This window comes from Phocoena sinus, chromosome 3 (genome assembly GCF_008692025.1).
Source record: "Phocoena sinus isolate mPhoSin1 chromosome 3, mPhoSin1.pri, whole genome shotgun sequence".
Lineage (NCBI taxonomy): Eukaryota > Metazoa > Chordata > Mammalia > Artiodactyla > Phocoenidae > Phocoena > Phocoena sinus.
In genome coordinates, this window is record NC_045765.1 from 108,663,481 (window position 1) to 108,680,889 (window position 17,409).

The 17,409-nt window shown below is 39.0% G+C and overlaps 2 protein-coding genes across 2 annotated transcripts in view; one reads left to right on the forward strand and one right to left on the reverse strand.

The window, feature by feature from the left end:
• ACOT12 (acyl-CoA thioesterase 12) overlaps positions 1-17,409 on the forward strand; it is a 48,426-nt gene that overhangs the window by 25,650 nt on the left and 5,367 nt on the right. Inside the window, exons 5-11 of the mRNA XM_032626169.1 lie at positions 360-495; positions 4,997-5,153; positions 6,710-6,829; positions 7,692-7,842; positions 8,349-8,404; positions 8,690-8,753; positions 9,429-9,512. Coding sequence (XP_032482060.1) covers positions 360-495; positions 4,997-5,153; positions 6,710-6,829; positions 7,692-7,842; positions 8,349-8,404; positions 8,690-8,753; positions 9,429-9,512 — 768 coding nt within the window. The remainder of the gene's footprint in view (positions 1-359; positions 496-4,996; positions 5,154-6,709; positions 6,830-7,691; positions 7,843-8,348; positions 8,405-8,689; positions 8,754-9,428; positions 9,513-17,409) is intronic.
• The window catches only part of ZCCHC9 (zinc finger CCHC-type containing 9), a 34,466-nt gene continuing 22,696 nt past the window's right edge, over positions 5,640-17,409 (reverse strand). The window contains exons 12-14 of the transcript XR_004349132.1: positions 14,587-14,794; positions 10,592-10,701; positions 5,640-7,786 (exon numbers count right to left, since the gene is read on the reverse strand). The gene's annotated coding sequence lies outside the window, so the exon portion shown is untranslated. The remainder of the gene's footprint in view (positions 7,787-10,591; positions 10,702-14,586; positions 14,795-17,409) is intronic.

A 17,409-nucleotide genomic window follows, 5' to 3' on the forward strand; every position in this document is an offset into this window, starting at 1 on the left:
GCATTTCTTGATAAGAATTTAGTGGAGTCAAAGTCCCTCCCCTCACTCATTAATCTGAAGAATTTTTAATTTTGTAGTTCTGTTGAAAATTTTTTAAATCAGGAAAAATTAATATTTGGAAAACTTTTTAAGGCACATATTATATGAACAAATAATTAAGTCTATGTTGATTTTTTTTAGTTTAAAAATATTTTAAGAAAAAAATTAAGTCAAAATAAAATGCATATATAAACACCCATAAATGCTCTATTTACTTTGAGTTAGAAAACAATGTAGCATATCATTTGTTTTTGCAAAATTCATGATGTGCTTTTATAGTTTAACAGGGCAATGAAAGATAACTGTTTTTCTTTCTCTAGATTCATTTAAAACCAGTCACACTTCTAACTGAACAAGATCATGTGGAACATAATCTGGCTTCTGAGAGAAGGAAAGTTCGATTACAACATGAAGATACTTTTAAAAACTTGATGAAGGAAAGTGGCAAGTTTGATGGTCAGTAAATCTACTTACAGGAACTTTAATTATATGACTGTGGCCTAGCATGTGATCTATCCTGGAGAATGTTCCATGTGCACTTGAGAAGAATGTGTATTCTGTGGTTTATTGATCCTTTCCAGTAATGAGAAAGAAAACCAGAGCTAGAATAACCTCAATTCAGGTCAGAGTTCCTGACCAGAAAATGCGGGATAAATGTAAAATTGTCCAAGCAGAATGACACAATACTTAATGAACATCCAAATTACAAGAATTGAAATTGACCTCCAGATGAATATGCCCCTGTTTGGAAGTCTGTAGAAAGGGTGACATTTGTTTATTGTACTTAACATGGGTACACAGCCAGAGCTGTGAGCCTAGACTGATCTCTAAACCTGGAAGAGCCCTATTTCCCCATTGATTGGCAATTACCTCAAATAGGCATACTTCTGCATCAAGGTCCCCTATACTCAATATATTTCTGCGTAGATGTCATAGCTGATGCTTATACACATATGACCTGCCCTAGTTATCTCCTCTATGTGTCCTAGTGTAGGCCATGTATGTCTTCATAGGAATCAAGTAGCTTTTTCTTTAATTATCCCTCAGAAAAGGAGTTGCCTTATATTTGAGTCTTTACAATGTCTCTCACAGTATAAGGTCCTCTCAATTTTTTATTTTATCCTGGTAACACAATATTCAAACAAGTATGCACCTTTCTTTTTTTCATTTAACAATATAGTTTACAGATAATTTATATTAATTTATTTTGAAACAAAAAAGTACCATTTGAGTAAGAGAAATTAACCTTAAAAAATCTCAATCAATACTGGTTTTGGATGTTTATAGAAAATTATCTAACAAAATCAGTACTTAAAAAAGAAGTTGGAAGGGATTTAAGACTTCATATGCTTTTTAAGGATCACTTTAGGAAACAATCCAATTCTGATTACAGCACTATGGTGGACTTGGAGTCTGAAAAAAACTAAAATTTCTGGATGAAATATTTACAAACATCTTTGCAAACACATCTCAGCAGGCAAAAAAATAAGAGAAAGCCTTGAAGTCCACAAATGATTAGAAACACAAATTCAGCAGTGTAAGGAGATACAAGAGTTGGCATTTACTCAGGAGGAACCTGTATGTGCCAGACCTAGAGCTGTGTTTTAATGGGCCTGCCAGGGCTCAGGAGACACAGCCAGGTGGAAGGTTGGATCAAGGAACCATACCTGGAGCTGCAACACCCCCAAAATTATACCCTCAGTGGGTCAACTGGAAAAATCCCACCCCTCAGAGAGCTCTGGTAGGGATGCTTTCCACTTAGCCCTAGGTGGAATGGAAAAAAACTGTTTCTCTTTGAGGATTCAATCACAACTACATTCTCAAGCAGATTTGGTGTCAGAATTCACATAATTTGTTTGGCCCAAAACAGACCAAGTGATACTTAGTGTGAAGTGGTACTGTGCTATGTACCCACGGATGATCTGCAGCCACAAATACAAATCCTCTGTGAAGAAATGACTTTAAGCCCAGCCCTTAAGAACTGTCACAGATAAAGATCCAAGGAATGTGAGCTCCTAGTCAAAAATTATAAAAGACAAAAATAAGTCACCTAAATCCAAAAAAGCACCAGACCATAAAATGTGGTCCACAAAGACTACAGATATTGAATTTACCATATAAAGAATGTGCAGTAAGAACATTAATATATTTTAAGAAAAGAGTATCAAAAGTATTATATAGGAACAAGAAAATGACCTAGACTACTTGACAAAGAAGCAAAAGGAATTTCTATAAAAAGAATATATAATAATTAAAATTTGAAACTCAGTGAATGGGACTTCCCTGGTGGTGCAGTGCTTAAGAATCTGCCTGCCAGTGCAGGGGACATGGGCTTGATCCCTGGTCTGGGAACTTCCTACATGCCATGGAGCAACTAAGTCTGTGTGCCACAACTACTGAGCCTGCGTTCTAGAGCCTGTGAGCCACAACTACTGAGTCCACACGCCACAACTACTGAAGCCCGTGTGCCTAGAGCCCATGTTCCCCAACAAGAGAAGCCACCACAATGAGAAGCCCGTGCACCACAACGAAGAGTAGCCCCGGCTCGCCACAACTAGAGAAAGCCCACGTGCAGCAATGAAGACCCAATGCAAACAAAATAAATAAATAAAAATTAAAAAAAAACTCAATGGATGAATTAAACAGCATCTAAGATAGTAAACTGGAAAAGTAAATCTGAAGAAGTTACCTAGAATGCAGATGGATAGACAAAGAAATGGGAAATATATGAGAGATTAGGAGATATAGAGAATGGAGTAAGAAGTCTAACAAGCATCTAATCAAAGTTCCAGGAAGAGAGGAGAAAAAGAAAGGGAGAGAAGTAACATTTGAAGCAAACAACATTGACATTTCATTAAAGGGTAACATGAAAGTTTCATATACATATGAAAAGATGTTGGACCTCATTATTAATCAGGGAAATGCAAATTATAACCTCCATGAGACACTATTTCACACCCATGAAATTGGAAAAATTGAGGAGTCCACAATACTATTTAAGTGAAAATGGGGAGCAGTAGGAACTGTAATAACAACAGACAGAAGTATAAATCAGTACAATCATTTTGTTACCTAAAAATATTCTGTTGTTAGTAAGGACTGTGAACGTGGAATAAATCAGCAAAGTTAAGTTTATTCATCCATTTATTCATTCAATAAATATTGACTGAGCACCCACATTCTGGAATTTTATTAGAATTTTTAAAAATCAGTCCTTGCCCAAAGGAGCTTAGGATATAGGGGGTCAGATAGTCAAAGATCACACAAATAAACATAAAATTATAACCATGAAAGAAAGGTACAAGTGGGAGCTCATAATAGTGGGGTTGCTGTGGTCAGAGAAGGCTTTCCTGAGGAAGTAGTGACTGAGATGGGCCAAGAGAGAATAGGAGGTAAGTGGAAGAAAGTGTGGGTGGCCGGTGGAACGGCCGCCGACAGAAGGAGCACCATGTACAAATGCCCTGATGTTGAGGGCAACATTTAGTTACAGGAACTGAAAAAGGGCTATTGTGGTTGGAACAAAGGGAGAGAGAGCTTGAGAGGGGAAGGGGTGCTAGGAGCAAATCAGACTAGCTGTGGCTGGAGAGGTAGGCATAGGCCAGACAGGAAAGGAAGGGCTTGGGGCCATAGGAATGATTTAGGTTCTTCTAATAGGCCAAGGGGAAGTCACTGCATGTTTTTAAGCAGGGTACTGAAATGATCAGTGGAATGAAGGGGAAAAAACATAAAAGAAAAATACCATCAATTAATGAAAAATATAATAATTAGATCAGGAAATGGAGTTAAATCTCTGTAACCACTCTTCTCTGCTCACTTATATGTGACTGTGATAAGAAAGGCTCCATTCCCAGTTACCAAAAACAGCCGGGCATGTCTGTGCTCTCACACTGAAAGCTCAGCTGTGCCTCTGACGGTATAACCAGGATGGTGCCCTACTCTGTAATTCTTTCTCCCACCTCCTCAACAATAGTACGTGAGATATAAGCCTAGCTGGTAATTCCCTTGATGATGCAGGCAATATAACTGAATACATTTTACTGCTTTGCCGCCAAAGTAGATGATTTCTCCATTGTTGAGAGTCAAAACCAATTTGTCAGTAAATGAAGCAGATATGATTCAAAAGAAGTAGAATGACACTAAGAAGTACAATGTATTGTGTCTTTTCTGTTTGTGACTGCATTCATTACAAAACAGTAACTACGGGAGGCCATATTCCCATTCTGAAGTTTATCAAACAGCAAACTATTCTAGATTTTCAGTGTCTGTGGCCCTTTAAAGCTCAAATCCCTTTCTTTTTAATAACTTTATTAACATACCATAAATGGCCCATACTTAAAGTGTACAACTTGATAGGTCTTGAGACATGTATACCCCCATGAAACCATCACCACAATCAAGATAATAATATATCCATCAATCCCCAAATTTCTTTCTGCCCTGACCTGCTCTGATCTGCCCCTCTTCCACCTGAAGCAACTCAAACTTAAACTTAAACATTCTTTTAATCAAAATTCTGGTTGAGGGCTTCCCTGGTGGTGCAGTGGTTGAGAGTCCGCCTGCCGATGCAGGGGACACGGGTTCGTGCCCCAGTCCGGGAAGATCCCACATGCCACGGAGCGGCTGGGCCTGTGAGCCATGGCCGCTGAACCTGCGCGTCCGGAGCCTGTGCTCCGCAACGGGAGAGGCCACAACAGTGAGAGGCCCGCGTACCTCAAAAAAAAAAAAAAAAAAATTCTGGTTGACTTGTAAAACAGGGTTGGAATACAATCTCTAAAATGCCCTTTCTGATCTGTGGTCTTATCCAATTCACTGTAAATAAAGCCTATTCATTTCTTCAGGAGTTTTAAGTCTTTGGTAATAATTTATGTTTTCTAAAAAATCCCATGAGTTGAAGGAAAGGCTGTAGCCTCAGGTTCTGCATTTAACTCCACCATCTTTGTTCACATTCACCTTTCAGATCCCACTTGTGATGAAGAAGAAGGAATGGTTTCCACGAGGGGCACCTCTGTGCAGAGCATTGAACTTGTCCTCCCACCCCATGCAAACCATCATGGAAATACATTTGGTGGCCAGATCATGGCTTGGATGGAGACAGTGGCTACTATTTCTGCAAGGTTCTTGGTTTGGACCTTTGGCTTGTGATCTTGAGACCAGTGGGGAGAGGATAGAAGGGTCTGAGGCTCAGCTATTGGGCAGTCAAGGAAACAAGTAGAGAACAATGTTGCCTTTTATCAAAATGAGAAAATGATAAGTCATTTTCCTGTTTACCTTAGAATTATTCTGTCCTTTTTTGAAGGTGAATGTTTAAATTCTTGGTTCAAACATAAAAATGAAATGACAGTTCTTATACTTGATTCTGAATTATGACTGTTGATCTTATGACACTGCAACTCCTTGTCACATTACTTATGACAAAGTAGATGCAGGATAGAAACAGAAGATAGCCTTTACACTTAAAAATGGTCAAGATACAAACTTTTATAAAGGCGGTTTACAATTAGGTCTGATCTCTGAAGGTGCTGGTTAGAATCACCATGGCCAAAGGATTAACTGAAAAATAAGATGAGAAAGAGGAAAGAACTTAGAAAAGTACTTTTAAATGCTCCTCAGTTCCAAAAAGGGCTCCTTTATTCTTAATGAAGCCATGTAGGCAATTGAGCAGCTTTAAAGAACACTGTGTTCTCTGAAAATGCATTTGAACAGGATCTGCCCTTCCGACAATTTTTGTAACCACTGAAAACTGTTAAGGTTTTATTTCCCCCAAATTAGAGGAATTTTATTAGTAATATGTCTACAGTTACGACTATAATTAGAAACCTGTGGTTATCCTTCCTATAAATTGTGCACAAATATAAGAGCTTGTTTTTAAAATGACATTGTCACTCTTAATGACAATAAAGCACTTGAACCTGTTCTATTGTAAAGGCTTACAATATAATTAACTATGGCAGAGTCTGTTCACTTATTGTTGGCACAATTCTTTAGAGTAATTGGATGACTACAGTGGGAATCTAAAATGTAGAAAATTATGGAAGTAACTTTCTGAGATTAAATTTTCTTTATAGATTTTCAAAACTCCGCACACTACAAAAATTGTAAAATGTATTCTTTGTAGCCTTTCAGGCTTTGTGCAGCAATCCAGGTAATTTTTCTTTAGGGGAAAAAAATTAGTCTTTGACATGCGGGTGAACTCAAGTAACAGTGAAGCCAAGGAATGCATGTGAATGGCACCAGCTGACAGTTCTCTTCACTGTGCCCCACTCCAACCTGGGAGTCACAGCTTTCTGTGACTGTAGTCATGAGCTGTCAGAAGGAAAAAAAATCCCTTAAATTAGAACAAACGACAGCGGTTTGTTTTTTGGAGACACTTCCATAGGGCACAAAACAAGAGCAGGACTGCCACCACAAGAGCAGGAGCAGCAGCGTCTTGGTAAAGACCTCACGGCCTGGTGACGTGTGGCATTTCCTAAAATATTTGCAGGTAATGTACAGGACCACTCTCAACACACACAATCCAGTTATTCATTTCCCTCTTGAGCTAAAAGAGATATTCATTTAGAAAGCACCCTGAACACTGGCCTATTGCATCCATTAAGCAAAGCAACAGTTCCTGAAAATATTCTGGAGAATGATCACTTTCTTCTCTCTCTCCTTCCCTTCGTTTCATCAGCCGCCTGTGTCGAGCGCATCCCCTTCTGAAGTCCGTGGACATGTTTAAGTTCCGGGGACCATCTACAGTTGGAGATCGTCTTGTCTTCAATGCCATTGTCAACAATACATTTCAGACCTGGTAAAGCATGTCTGGTGCTCTTAGGCTGCTATAAATGAATTCAAACTTGCACATAAGCAATATTTTTTGTTTTATTTCAATCTGGAGGTAAGTATAGTGACTAGTTTAAAAAAATCAAGTTCCTTCTAATTATTTTTAAACTTCACTTAATCTTCGAAATCCATAGACACACATTTTAACTCTCTGTTCCACTCCAGGCCTCCTAACACTGTTAGGATAAGTTGGTTTTTGTCTCATAATAAGTGTGACTGTATGTCCTATTTGATCCAGGATGGTCTTGGTTTTTGCACCTGTCATAATTATTAATTCTTCCTTTCACTCTCAAAAGAGTCCCAGTGACTGTGTGGTCAACCACTTCATAATGGACCCATCATTTATCACCATGAAGTCCAAACCACGTCCCAGTTATTTTTATTATTCTTGATACACAAAGAAAAGATTTAATTTAGTATTTTTTTCTTTTTAAATGTAAAAAAGAACATCTGTGTTTCCTATCCAGTTTCAGTGTTTGATGCTTTTAAATTACAGAACTATTGTTTTTCGGAGAGAAAACTTGACTTTGGCACAATTTAACCACCCCTCCCCCATTACCAAAATATGTTCATGAAGGTATATAAAGTTCCACTGGCCTTTCTACCACTTGCAAGTGGGAAAGTAAAGCAGAAATGCTCCTAGGAGCTTGTACATCAGATCAATCGACCTGATGAAATGGATGTTAACAGTTGCATAGATTAGCAGATGACAATGAAACAACCCAGGGTCCTCATTCTCTTCCTTCCCTGGAGGAGGTGGTGGGGCAGTGGGCAGAGTAGGCCTGGCATGCTCAGGTTCTCTGCCCACTGCCCTTGTCATCCGTCTGCAGTGTCGAAGTGGGAGTGCGCGTGGAGGCCTTTGACTGCCAGGAGTGGTCTGGGGGCCGGGGCCGTCATATCAACAGTGCGTTTCTCATTTATAATGCTGTCGATGATAAGGAAGAACTGATCACATTTCCCAGAATCAAACCGATGTCAAAGGTCAGTTATTAGCATGTATGGTTCAGTAATCAGACCACTTATTCTGGGGAAGCTGTGGGTACAGAGCTCCACACAGAATCTTTTCCTGAACTGGCAACAACCTCCATGTCTATTCCCCTTTGGTTTTCTTTCTTTTCTGCATCACAAAGTAAAATGGTCTTTTTCTTCTTTTTCCAAATCACTCTAGTCATTTCTTTAAATGGTGAAGTCCCTGAAGACTTCACATCTACTCAGCCACATGCTGCTGTTGGAAGCATATCGTCTTCTGTGTCTCATTTCTGACTCTCTTCTCCCACCTTACACCCAGTTCTCTATGCTGCTCTACACTCATCGGAATTAAGTCTTTCGGAATAAGCTGCCTTACTGCCAACTCTGACCTGAAGATAGTTCACGTAGAGACCCCTTGTCCCAATTAGCCTTTTCAACTGACTTAGGAGAGAGAAACTTAAGGACTGTAGCACTAAAATATTAGAAATTTATTGATTTTACTTTGTTTTTTATTTAAGGATGATTTTAGACGGTATCGTGGAGCTCTTGCACGCAAGAGAATTCGCCTAGGCAGGTAAGGGACTTAGGTGTAAGGATTTTATGGAATCTTCTCTCATCTGACAAATTACATAGCAAAGAGCCCTCTCTGTGTCTCTATTCCCACATAACGTAAAAAGAGAAGGTCTGATGCTTTTTGACTGTGGAGACTACTGTGATGGAAATTGTTCTTTCTGATTGTTCCACCAGTAAAGGCAGCTTTTTAAAACTGCTGATTTCATTTCAAGAAACTGTCATAGTTATTGCTGTGTGCTAAATACAGGGAAGAAAACTGTTATTTAATATTTTAATTTTTTTCCAGAAAATACATTATTTCCCACAAAGGAGAGGTTCCACTTTGCATACACTGGGATACTGGCAACCAGGTGACAGTTTTATGATCTGAAGCTCTTCATGTAAAAATCAGTTCATTACAAAAATGGAAATGCCCTCATTTAACTGACTCATGTTGTGCCTACACAGGTTAGATGAAAAGGTGAATTATAGCAACCAGTCATCTCAAAATGAAACAAAACCAAGCTATCAGTAACTAGTTATCAGCCAGCTACTTCACTGCCTTGTTTGAATTATATGTATAGTTCCTGAATACAGACTCTGGATGCTCTGCCATCAAATGCATTCAAGCAACATAGGACATTGAGATCTGGTGTTTCATCATAGCTTGTGTTGAATGACATGCCCACTGGCTTGCGTTTTTATAACGCAATAGAGAAGTATTAGTCATTTTAATGTTTTGGACCATAAAATGTGAAGGGAAATCCAAGTTTACTTATTACCCGTTGATTACAAGTCATACTGAAGGGTGTTCTTGTCTTTGCTTAGGATGCTAATTAAAATGATACTAACCTGCTAAGCATATCTGACTCACATTACCTGTGTGAATTCGGCATGAAGAGTTTGAGACAGAAATTATGTTCCTATAACTTAGTTCTAACCTCAACATCATCACTTTGGCTCTAACAGTGCCCACTTTCTAAGCAGAAAATATTTGATCACATATCTGCACTGAACTCACAGCATTTCAAATATTTGTGTTTTAGGTATCCTTGAGTAATGGCAATGTGGAGGCTCTCAAAAGCCTGGCAGCCAAAAGTGGTTGGGAGGTTACCAGTGCTGTAGAAAAGGTAGGAGGCATCCAGGTATACACACAACCCACTGCCCATCACAAATGAAAGTTGTCATGGTAGTGGTTGTTCTGCTACTTCTAACGCTGCTTTTAAGAAGGAAAAAATGGAGATCAAGACGGCAGAGTACAAGGACACTGAGCTCACCTCCCACTACGAACACATCAAAAATACATCTACATGTGGAGCAATTCAAACTGAAAACAAACTGGAGAGTGGCAGAAAGACTCTTATACAACAAACAAGGCTGTAGAGAAAGATCCACATGGAGTCAGGTAGGAGGGGAAGAGAAGCAATCAGGTCAGGACCTGCAGCCCTAGGAGAGGACACCTCAGCCCTGGGGTCTCATACCAGGAGAAGGAGTCCCCTTAGCTTGTTTAAAAACCAGTGGGACTAACAGGAGGGCTATAAGAAACCTAGACTCTGCTCTTAAAGAGCATACACATGCTTCCTTACTCCTGGGAACCAGGCAAAGGAAGCACATTGAAACTTCCCAGGGCTCTGGCTGGTTTCCTGCAACCACCCCAGTGCACACCCTGGCCCATGCCAAGCATCCACTCCAGCCCCTCTAGCTCCACTGCAGCTCCCCACTAGGGTGAAGGTTGCCACTGCTGAGGAGGTCGCACAACTGGCGGAAACGGAGCCAGCTCAGACCAGGCACTGCATCTAAACAGGGCAAGGGTGGCCATTACTGGTGCTCGTGAAGGTGGTGGATCACGAGCAGTCTGGAGCTCTGACTGGTGTGCCAAGACTGCCTAGCACATATCCCAGCCTACACCGGGTACCCACTCTGGGCCTTCTTGCTCCAGCATTCCTCCCCTCTGTGGTGATGGTGCCACTGCTGGAATAGGGGAGAGCGCACACTTAGATGGAACAGAACTAGCTTGGACCCAACCCTCAGGGCTTCTGCGCCAGCACCTTGGGACCCCCTCACTGCCCCCAGTAGGGCAGTAATGGCCACTAAGCATAGGAGAAGCCCTAGCTCACAGCTAGCTCTGACTTTAGCCCCTCCATATCCAGCCCCCCGCTCCCACCAAGGTGACAGCTGCCAGCACACCCTGGGGGAAGATGTGACTCACACTCACGTCAGATCCAGCTCTCCCACCAAAGCCACAGGGCAGATATGGACTGCATATGGACGTTCCCACACAAGGATACCCTTCAAGACCAGGATAAGTAGCTGTTTCACCTAATTTCATAGAGACAGAGAAAGTTAAGCAAAATGAGAAAACAGAGGAATTTGTTTTAAATGAAAGAACAAAAAACCCTGATAAAACAACTAATGAAACAGAGATAAATAATTTACCAGATAAAGAGCTCAAAGCATTAGTAATAAGAAATACTAACTGAACTAGGGAAAAGAATAGATGAACACAGTGAGAATTTTAACAAGGAACTAGAAAATATTAAAAAAAGAACAAGTCAGGGATAAATTAGGAGTCAGGAATTAACATATACACACTACTATATATAAAAGAGATAATCAACAAGGACCTACTGTATAGCACAGGGAACTCTACTCAGTATTCTGAAATAACCTATATGGGAAAAGAATCTGAAAAAGAATGGACATATGTGTATATATAACTGAATCACTTTACTGTATACCTGAAACTAACACAACATTGTTAATCAACTATACTCCAATTAAAAAAAAAAAAAAAGAACCAGTCAGAGCTGAAAAATACAATAATGGAAATGAAAAACACACTAGAAGGATTTAAAAGCAGCCTAGGTAATAAAGAACACATAAGTAACATGGAAGATAGAATAATGGAAATCACCCAATCAGAACAGCAAAAAGAAAAATAAATTAAAAAAAAATAAAACTAGTTTGTTTAAGGGACCTCTGGGACAACATCAAGCATACTAACATTCATATTATAGGGGTCCCAGAAGGAGAAGAGAGAAAGTGGTCAAAAATGTATTTGGAAAAGTTATGATTGAAAACTTCCTGAACCTGAAAAAGGAAACAGATATTCAAGTACAGGAAGCACAGAGAGACCCACATCAAGACATATCATAATTAAAATGGCAAAAGTTAAAGAAAAAGAGAGAATTCTAAAGACAGCAAGAGAAAAAACAGAGACACATACAAGGACAAGACACCAAGTCCCCAATAGGCTATCAGCTGATTTTTCTGCAGAAACTTTACAAGAAAGAAGGGAGTGGCATAATATATTTAAAGTGCTGAAAGGGAAAAACCTACAACCTAGGATACTCTACCCAGCAAGATTATCATCTAGAGTTGAAGGAATGCTAAAGAACTTCTCAGACAAGCAAAAAATAAAGGAGTTCATCAGTACTAAACCAACCCTAAAATAAATGTTAAAGTCTTCCCTAAGTGGAAAAGAAAAGGCTACAACAAGAAGTAAGAAGTCATAGGAAAGGAAAAACCCCACTAGTAAAGGCTGTGGATCAACCATTTAAATAAGCTAGTATAAATATTAAAAGACAAAAACTATAAATAAAATAAAATATAACTAAGGGATAAACATCAAAATCATAAAAGTTAAGGGATAAACATCAAAATCATAAAATGTGAGGGAGGAGAGAAAAAAATGTAGATCTTTTAGAATGTGTTTGAACTTAAAGGACTGTCAGTTTGAAACAAGCATATAGTTACATGACAACATATATGAACACCATGGTAACCCCAAATCAGAAACTTAAATAGATGCAAAAAGAAAAGAACTCAAGCATACTACTAAAGAAAATAATCAAACCACAAGGGAAGAAACAAACAAACAAAAAGAAATAAACAAGAAGAACTACCAAAAACACTGGAAAACAAGTAATAAGATGGCAATAATATCAATAATTACTTTAAATGTCAACGGGCTAAATGCTCTAATCAAAAGACACAGGGTGGTTGACTGGATAAAAAACAAGACCCTTCTATATGCTGCCTACAAGAGACTGACTTCAGAGCTAAACACACACACAGACCAAAAATGAGGGAATGGAAAAAGATTTTATACAAACAGAAACAGCAAGAAGGCAGGGGTAGCAATAATCATATTAGACAAAATAGACTTTAAAACAAAGTCTATAACAAAAGACAAGGAAGGGCATTATATAACGATAAAGGAGAGGAAGACAAGATAGTGAAGTAGAAGGACTTGAGCTCACCTCCTCTCATGAAAACACCAAAATAACAACTGCTGAACAACCATTGACAAAAAAGACTGGAACCTACCAAAAAAGATATTCTACATCCAAAGACAAAGTAGCCACAATGAGACGGTAGTAGGGGTGCATTTGCAATACAATCAAATTACATGCTCACCAGGTGGGCGACCCACAAACTGGAAAATAATTATATCGCAGAGGTTCTGCCACAGGAGTGAGAGTTCTGAGCCCCATGTCAGGCTCCCCAGTCTGGGGGTCTGGCATCGGGAGGAGAAGCCCCCAGAGCATTTAGCTTTGAAGCTAAAAGCTTTTGCACAGCAAGGGAAACCATCAACACCTGCTGAATGGAAGAAAATATTTGCAAATGACATGACCAATAAGGGGCCATATAAACAGCTCATACAACTCATACATATAAACAGCTCATACATATAAACAGCTCATACAACTCAATATCAAAAAAAATAAACAACCTGATTTAAAAATGGGCAGAAGACCTGAATAGATATTTTTCCAAAGACATACAGATGGCTAACAGGCACATGAAAAGATGCTCAACAGTCCTAATCATCAGAGAAATACAAATTAAAACCACAATGAGGTATCACCTTACACCTGTCAGAATGGCTATCAACAAAAAGACCACAAATAACAAATATTGGTGAAGAAATGGAGAAAAGGGAACCCTAGTACACTGTTTGTGGGAATGCAGACTGGTACAGCCACTTGGAAAACAGTATGGAGGTACCTCAAAAAATTAAAAATAGAACAACCATATGATCCAGCAATTCTACTACTGGGTATATATCTAATGTATAAATATAGATATGTACATCTACATAGATTCATATATAGTCACATATATATTCATATATATAGGAGTATAAGCTATAAAAATATTAAATCACTATGTTATACACCTGAAACTAATATAATATTGTAAATAAACTGTATTTCGATTTTTTAAAAGGTAAAAAAATCTTTGAGGGAAATTTTTTTAAGAGTCAAGTATCTTTCCAGCCCTGTCTCTACTCCTCCACACTGGCTGATCTAGGGTCCTTCAAATCGCCCTACACATTCCTACCTCTGAGCTTCGTTCTCATGTTCCACCTCTCTCTCCTTCTCCTATCTACCCCAGTCCTACCTGGTCTTCATGACCCAGGACAAATGCTTTTCCATAAAGCCAATCACCCCTGACTGAAGGAACTTATCCCTCTAGGAATTCCTTTAACAATTACTTCTTTATGATTAACTTGTCAATTAATTATGCATTATCTCATGACATTTCTCCCACAGCTATGTTGAGTTAGTATTTGTCTTTCATAGTAATTTAACTTTTTACATATGGTCTTTTTCCCTAGATTATAAACATCTTAAGAAAGAAGCCTTGTCTTGACATCTTTCTTCTCAGCACCTTTTACAATGCTTTGCATGTCATCAAATTTAAATTAATGTATATCATTTGGATTTTAATTTTATCTAATTTCAAAGGTATATCAGGAGACCCTTTGAGGCTGATGTCTACACTAAACAGATTATAAGCTCTTTAAGGACCATTTTGTTCATGACTATAGTCCCAGAACACAGCACTGCCTGGCATTCAGGAGATGCTCAATAATGCTGACATTTTGTCTATGTTCACATTTCAGTGTGTACTGTTTTTCATCATCAATGAAACAGTAGCCTCTAAAATATGATTACCATATGTTCTGGTTTTCCTGGGACAGTCCTGGTTTTCCCATCATAATTATTAACAGTGCCTAAGTGTTCCACTTTGGATAATAAGTTATATGGTCACTTACCCTGAAATCAAAGCAAATTCAGTTACTTCACTTATTGTTTTCAGCTCTGACTTTGACCTCCTCTGCGTGTTTTGGCTTTGGTTGTTTGCTTTTATTATGTCTTGGTGCTCAATTCTGAATCCTTTCAGAGTCTTCCTTACCTTCTTTGGATCCAGTTAGGTTTCCATCTGTGTGTTTGGTTCAGTGATGCAGAAATACAGGTTTAACATAACTAAGTTACTTGCTTCTCTTTATCCCTCATAAAAGCTGCTTCAAGACTGTTTTCTTTTACTAATATGAAATCTGTTTCTTGCATCATTGCTGGCATCCGAGCATTCATGAGCAGCATAGCAAAGGACAAACTCATGTCTGGAATGAAGGACGAGAACATATTTAGTGAAGTCATTAAAATTTCAAGTCTTAAAGAGTTTGGTGCCAGAAACCAATCTAAACAAATAAACGTATATTTGCTAGTGTCTAAGGAGAGCCATCAATAATTAATTCTTAAGTTTTGTACAGATACTTATTAGAAAACACTGTATAATTAAACATTCTTATGTTATCTCTGTTGAATTTGAAGCCCTCCTTTTTTTTTAGATTGTATTTATAATAACAATCTAATTTTTTCTTTCTGAGTCATCCCCCTTTTCTCTCCCACTTTTTAAAGCTTTTATGTGGTTTTTTTAACCACCTTCACCATTATATGCTTTTAATTTAAAAATACAGCTCACATTTTTTTCTGTCAACTTTTAGCTGAATAAATTCTTACAACAAAACAGTCTGTTAAGAATTATACTTATTTTGGGTTATAAAAATCTATACTCATTTTGATATAAATTTTGATAGATGGCAAAATTCTAAAATTTCTAGTATTTGTAATGAAATTGGGCAGTACTTACTGTTTTAACCCATATTTCATTTTCAATATATAGTGTTGGAATTAATAATACCAGTAATACAAGGAGCAAAAGATGAACCACCATCTTAAAGGAGCTTATAGTCTATTTTGAAAGCATCACATATATACATATCATAGCTGAAAGATAATTTTAAGGTAGTTTATAAACAAGTAAGAGATTGTAGTATTTAAACCGCAAAGGTCAGCTCTTAGGCAATTCAAAGTCAGGGAAGACAGTTGTTTAGAGACAGCTTTGGAGAGGAGTTGATTCTTTCCTCCTTGAAGATAGTGTAAGGGTAGATTGCTGGAGGGGTAAAGGGTGCTTTCTAAGCAGTGAGTAGCTTTGAGCCAAACCTTCCTGGTTGGAATTGGCATGGGTAAGAGATTGGCCTGACAGGAGTAGCTTTTTATTTAGGGAGTCGCTGAGAGTGTACTGGAAGCCAGAATGGCAAGGATCATGTGAAAACCTTCACACAGGACAAAATCCACAGGAAACAGACCAAAGAAGAGATATTCTCATTGAAGCTGGGGCTGGTCCCAGAGCTCCACCTGATCATGTCTCCTCCCCTTAGCCCAGGGGGTAACCTACCTCCAAGGACTCTACCCCTGTCCCCATGACTCTGTAAAAACGAGTTTTGTCCTCCTTTCCTCAATATAGTATCAATAACATATCTGTCAACAGATAGTATAAAATTCTAAAACTTTGAGTTATTTCCTCTTGTGCTATTTGTATAAGATCCAAACCCATTAAACAGAATCTTATTAGAATGAAAAAAATATATCATTAGTAAAATGTTAACAAGCTCCAGCAGATTTTGGGCCTACTATAAGCTTCATTTCATAGACTAAAATTCTCCAGGCACCAAATGATAAAACATTTGAGATGATAAATGGAATTTAACCTGTCTTCTTCCAAGCATGAAAGGGAACTCGTTTTCTTGGAGAGTTGGTCTTGGAGAATTTTTACACTAAGCCAAAGTTGGCTTTCCTAAAATAGTACAGTTTAAAGAGAACCAACAACAACCGCTGCCTTTCCTTGTCTGCTGTGTCTGCATCAATGTCATTAACTCTGATTGTCTGCTACTTTTAACTTTGCGGAAAGGATCAAAATATCATCCACTCATCCAATACTGCACTTGGCACTGGATAAGTCAAGTGAGTTTTAAAAGGACAGAATTTAATGACGGCTACTTAGCGTGAAGTTTGCTTTGGTTCCAGGATAGGAAGCAGCAGCATGTATCTGCAACCTGGGGAGCAGCTTCCTGGAAAAGTGCTGTGATAGTTTCCTAGGGCTGCCCTAAGAGTACCACAAACTGGGTGCCTTGCAGTTTTGGAAGCTGGAAGTCTGAGATCAAGGTGTTGGCAGTGTTGGTTCCTTCTGAGGGAGTGAGTGAGAGTCTACTCCAGGTCTTTCCCCTAACTTCCGGTGCTTTGCTGGCAATCTTTGGCATTCCCTGGATTGTAGATGCACCACCTGACCTCTGCCTTCACCTTTATATGGGATTCTCCCAGTGTGTGTGCGTGTGTGTATGTTTACGTGTCCACATTGCCATTTTTTATAAAGACACCAGTCATATTGGGTTAGGGGCCCATTCTACTGCAGTATAACCTCATCTTAACTTATTACACCTGCAATGACCCTATTTCCAAATAAGGTCACATTCTGAGCTACTGGGGGTTAGGACTTTAATATATGAATTGGGGGGTGGGGGACACACAATTCAACCCTTAAACAATGCTCAGTCCAGTGTTACATCCTACTCCACCCTGGTTCCACCAAGGTTAACCATGGTTGCCCCATGGCCAGAATCTGACTGAGGTGATGGGATTCACTCTGGCCCCCTGCCCTTGCCTCCTCTGAGACTGCAGAGCCCCAACAGGCTGGCTAAGAGCCACATGGACACCAGGCTTTGATAAGGTGACTTCCCTCTGGATTTACACCAATGAACCTGCTTCGACTTCTGCTGTATGGGGGGCAAAGGTAGGCATGTCTATGCTGGGGTGAGTCTCAGCCACCAACTACAGCTGCATTCATGGTTTTCTTTCTCTTTGATAAGTGCCCACAGCCTACATCATGTCCTCCTTT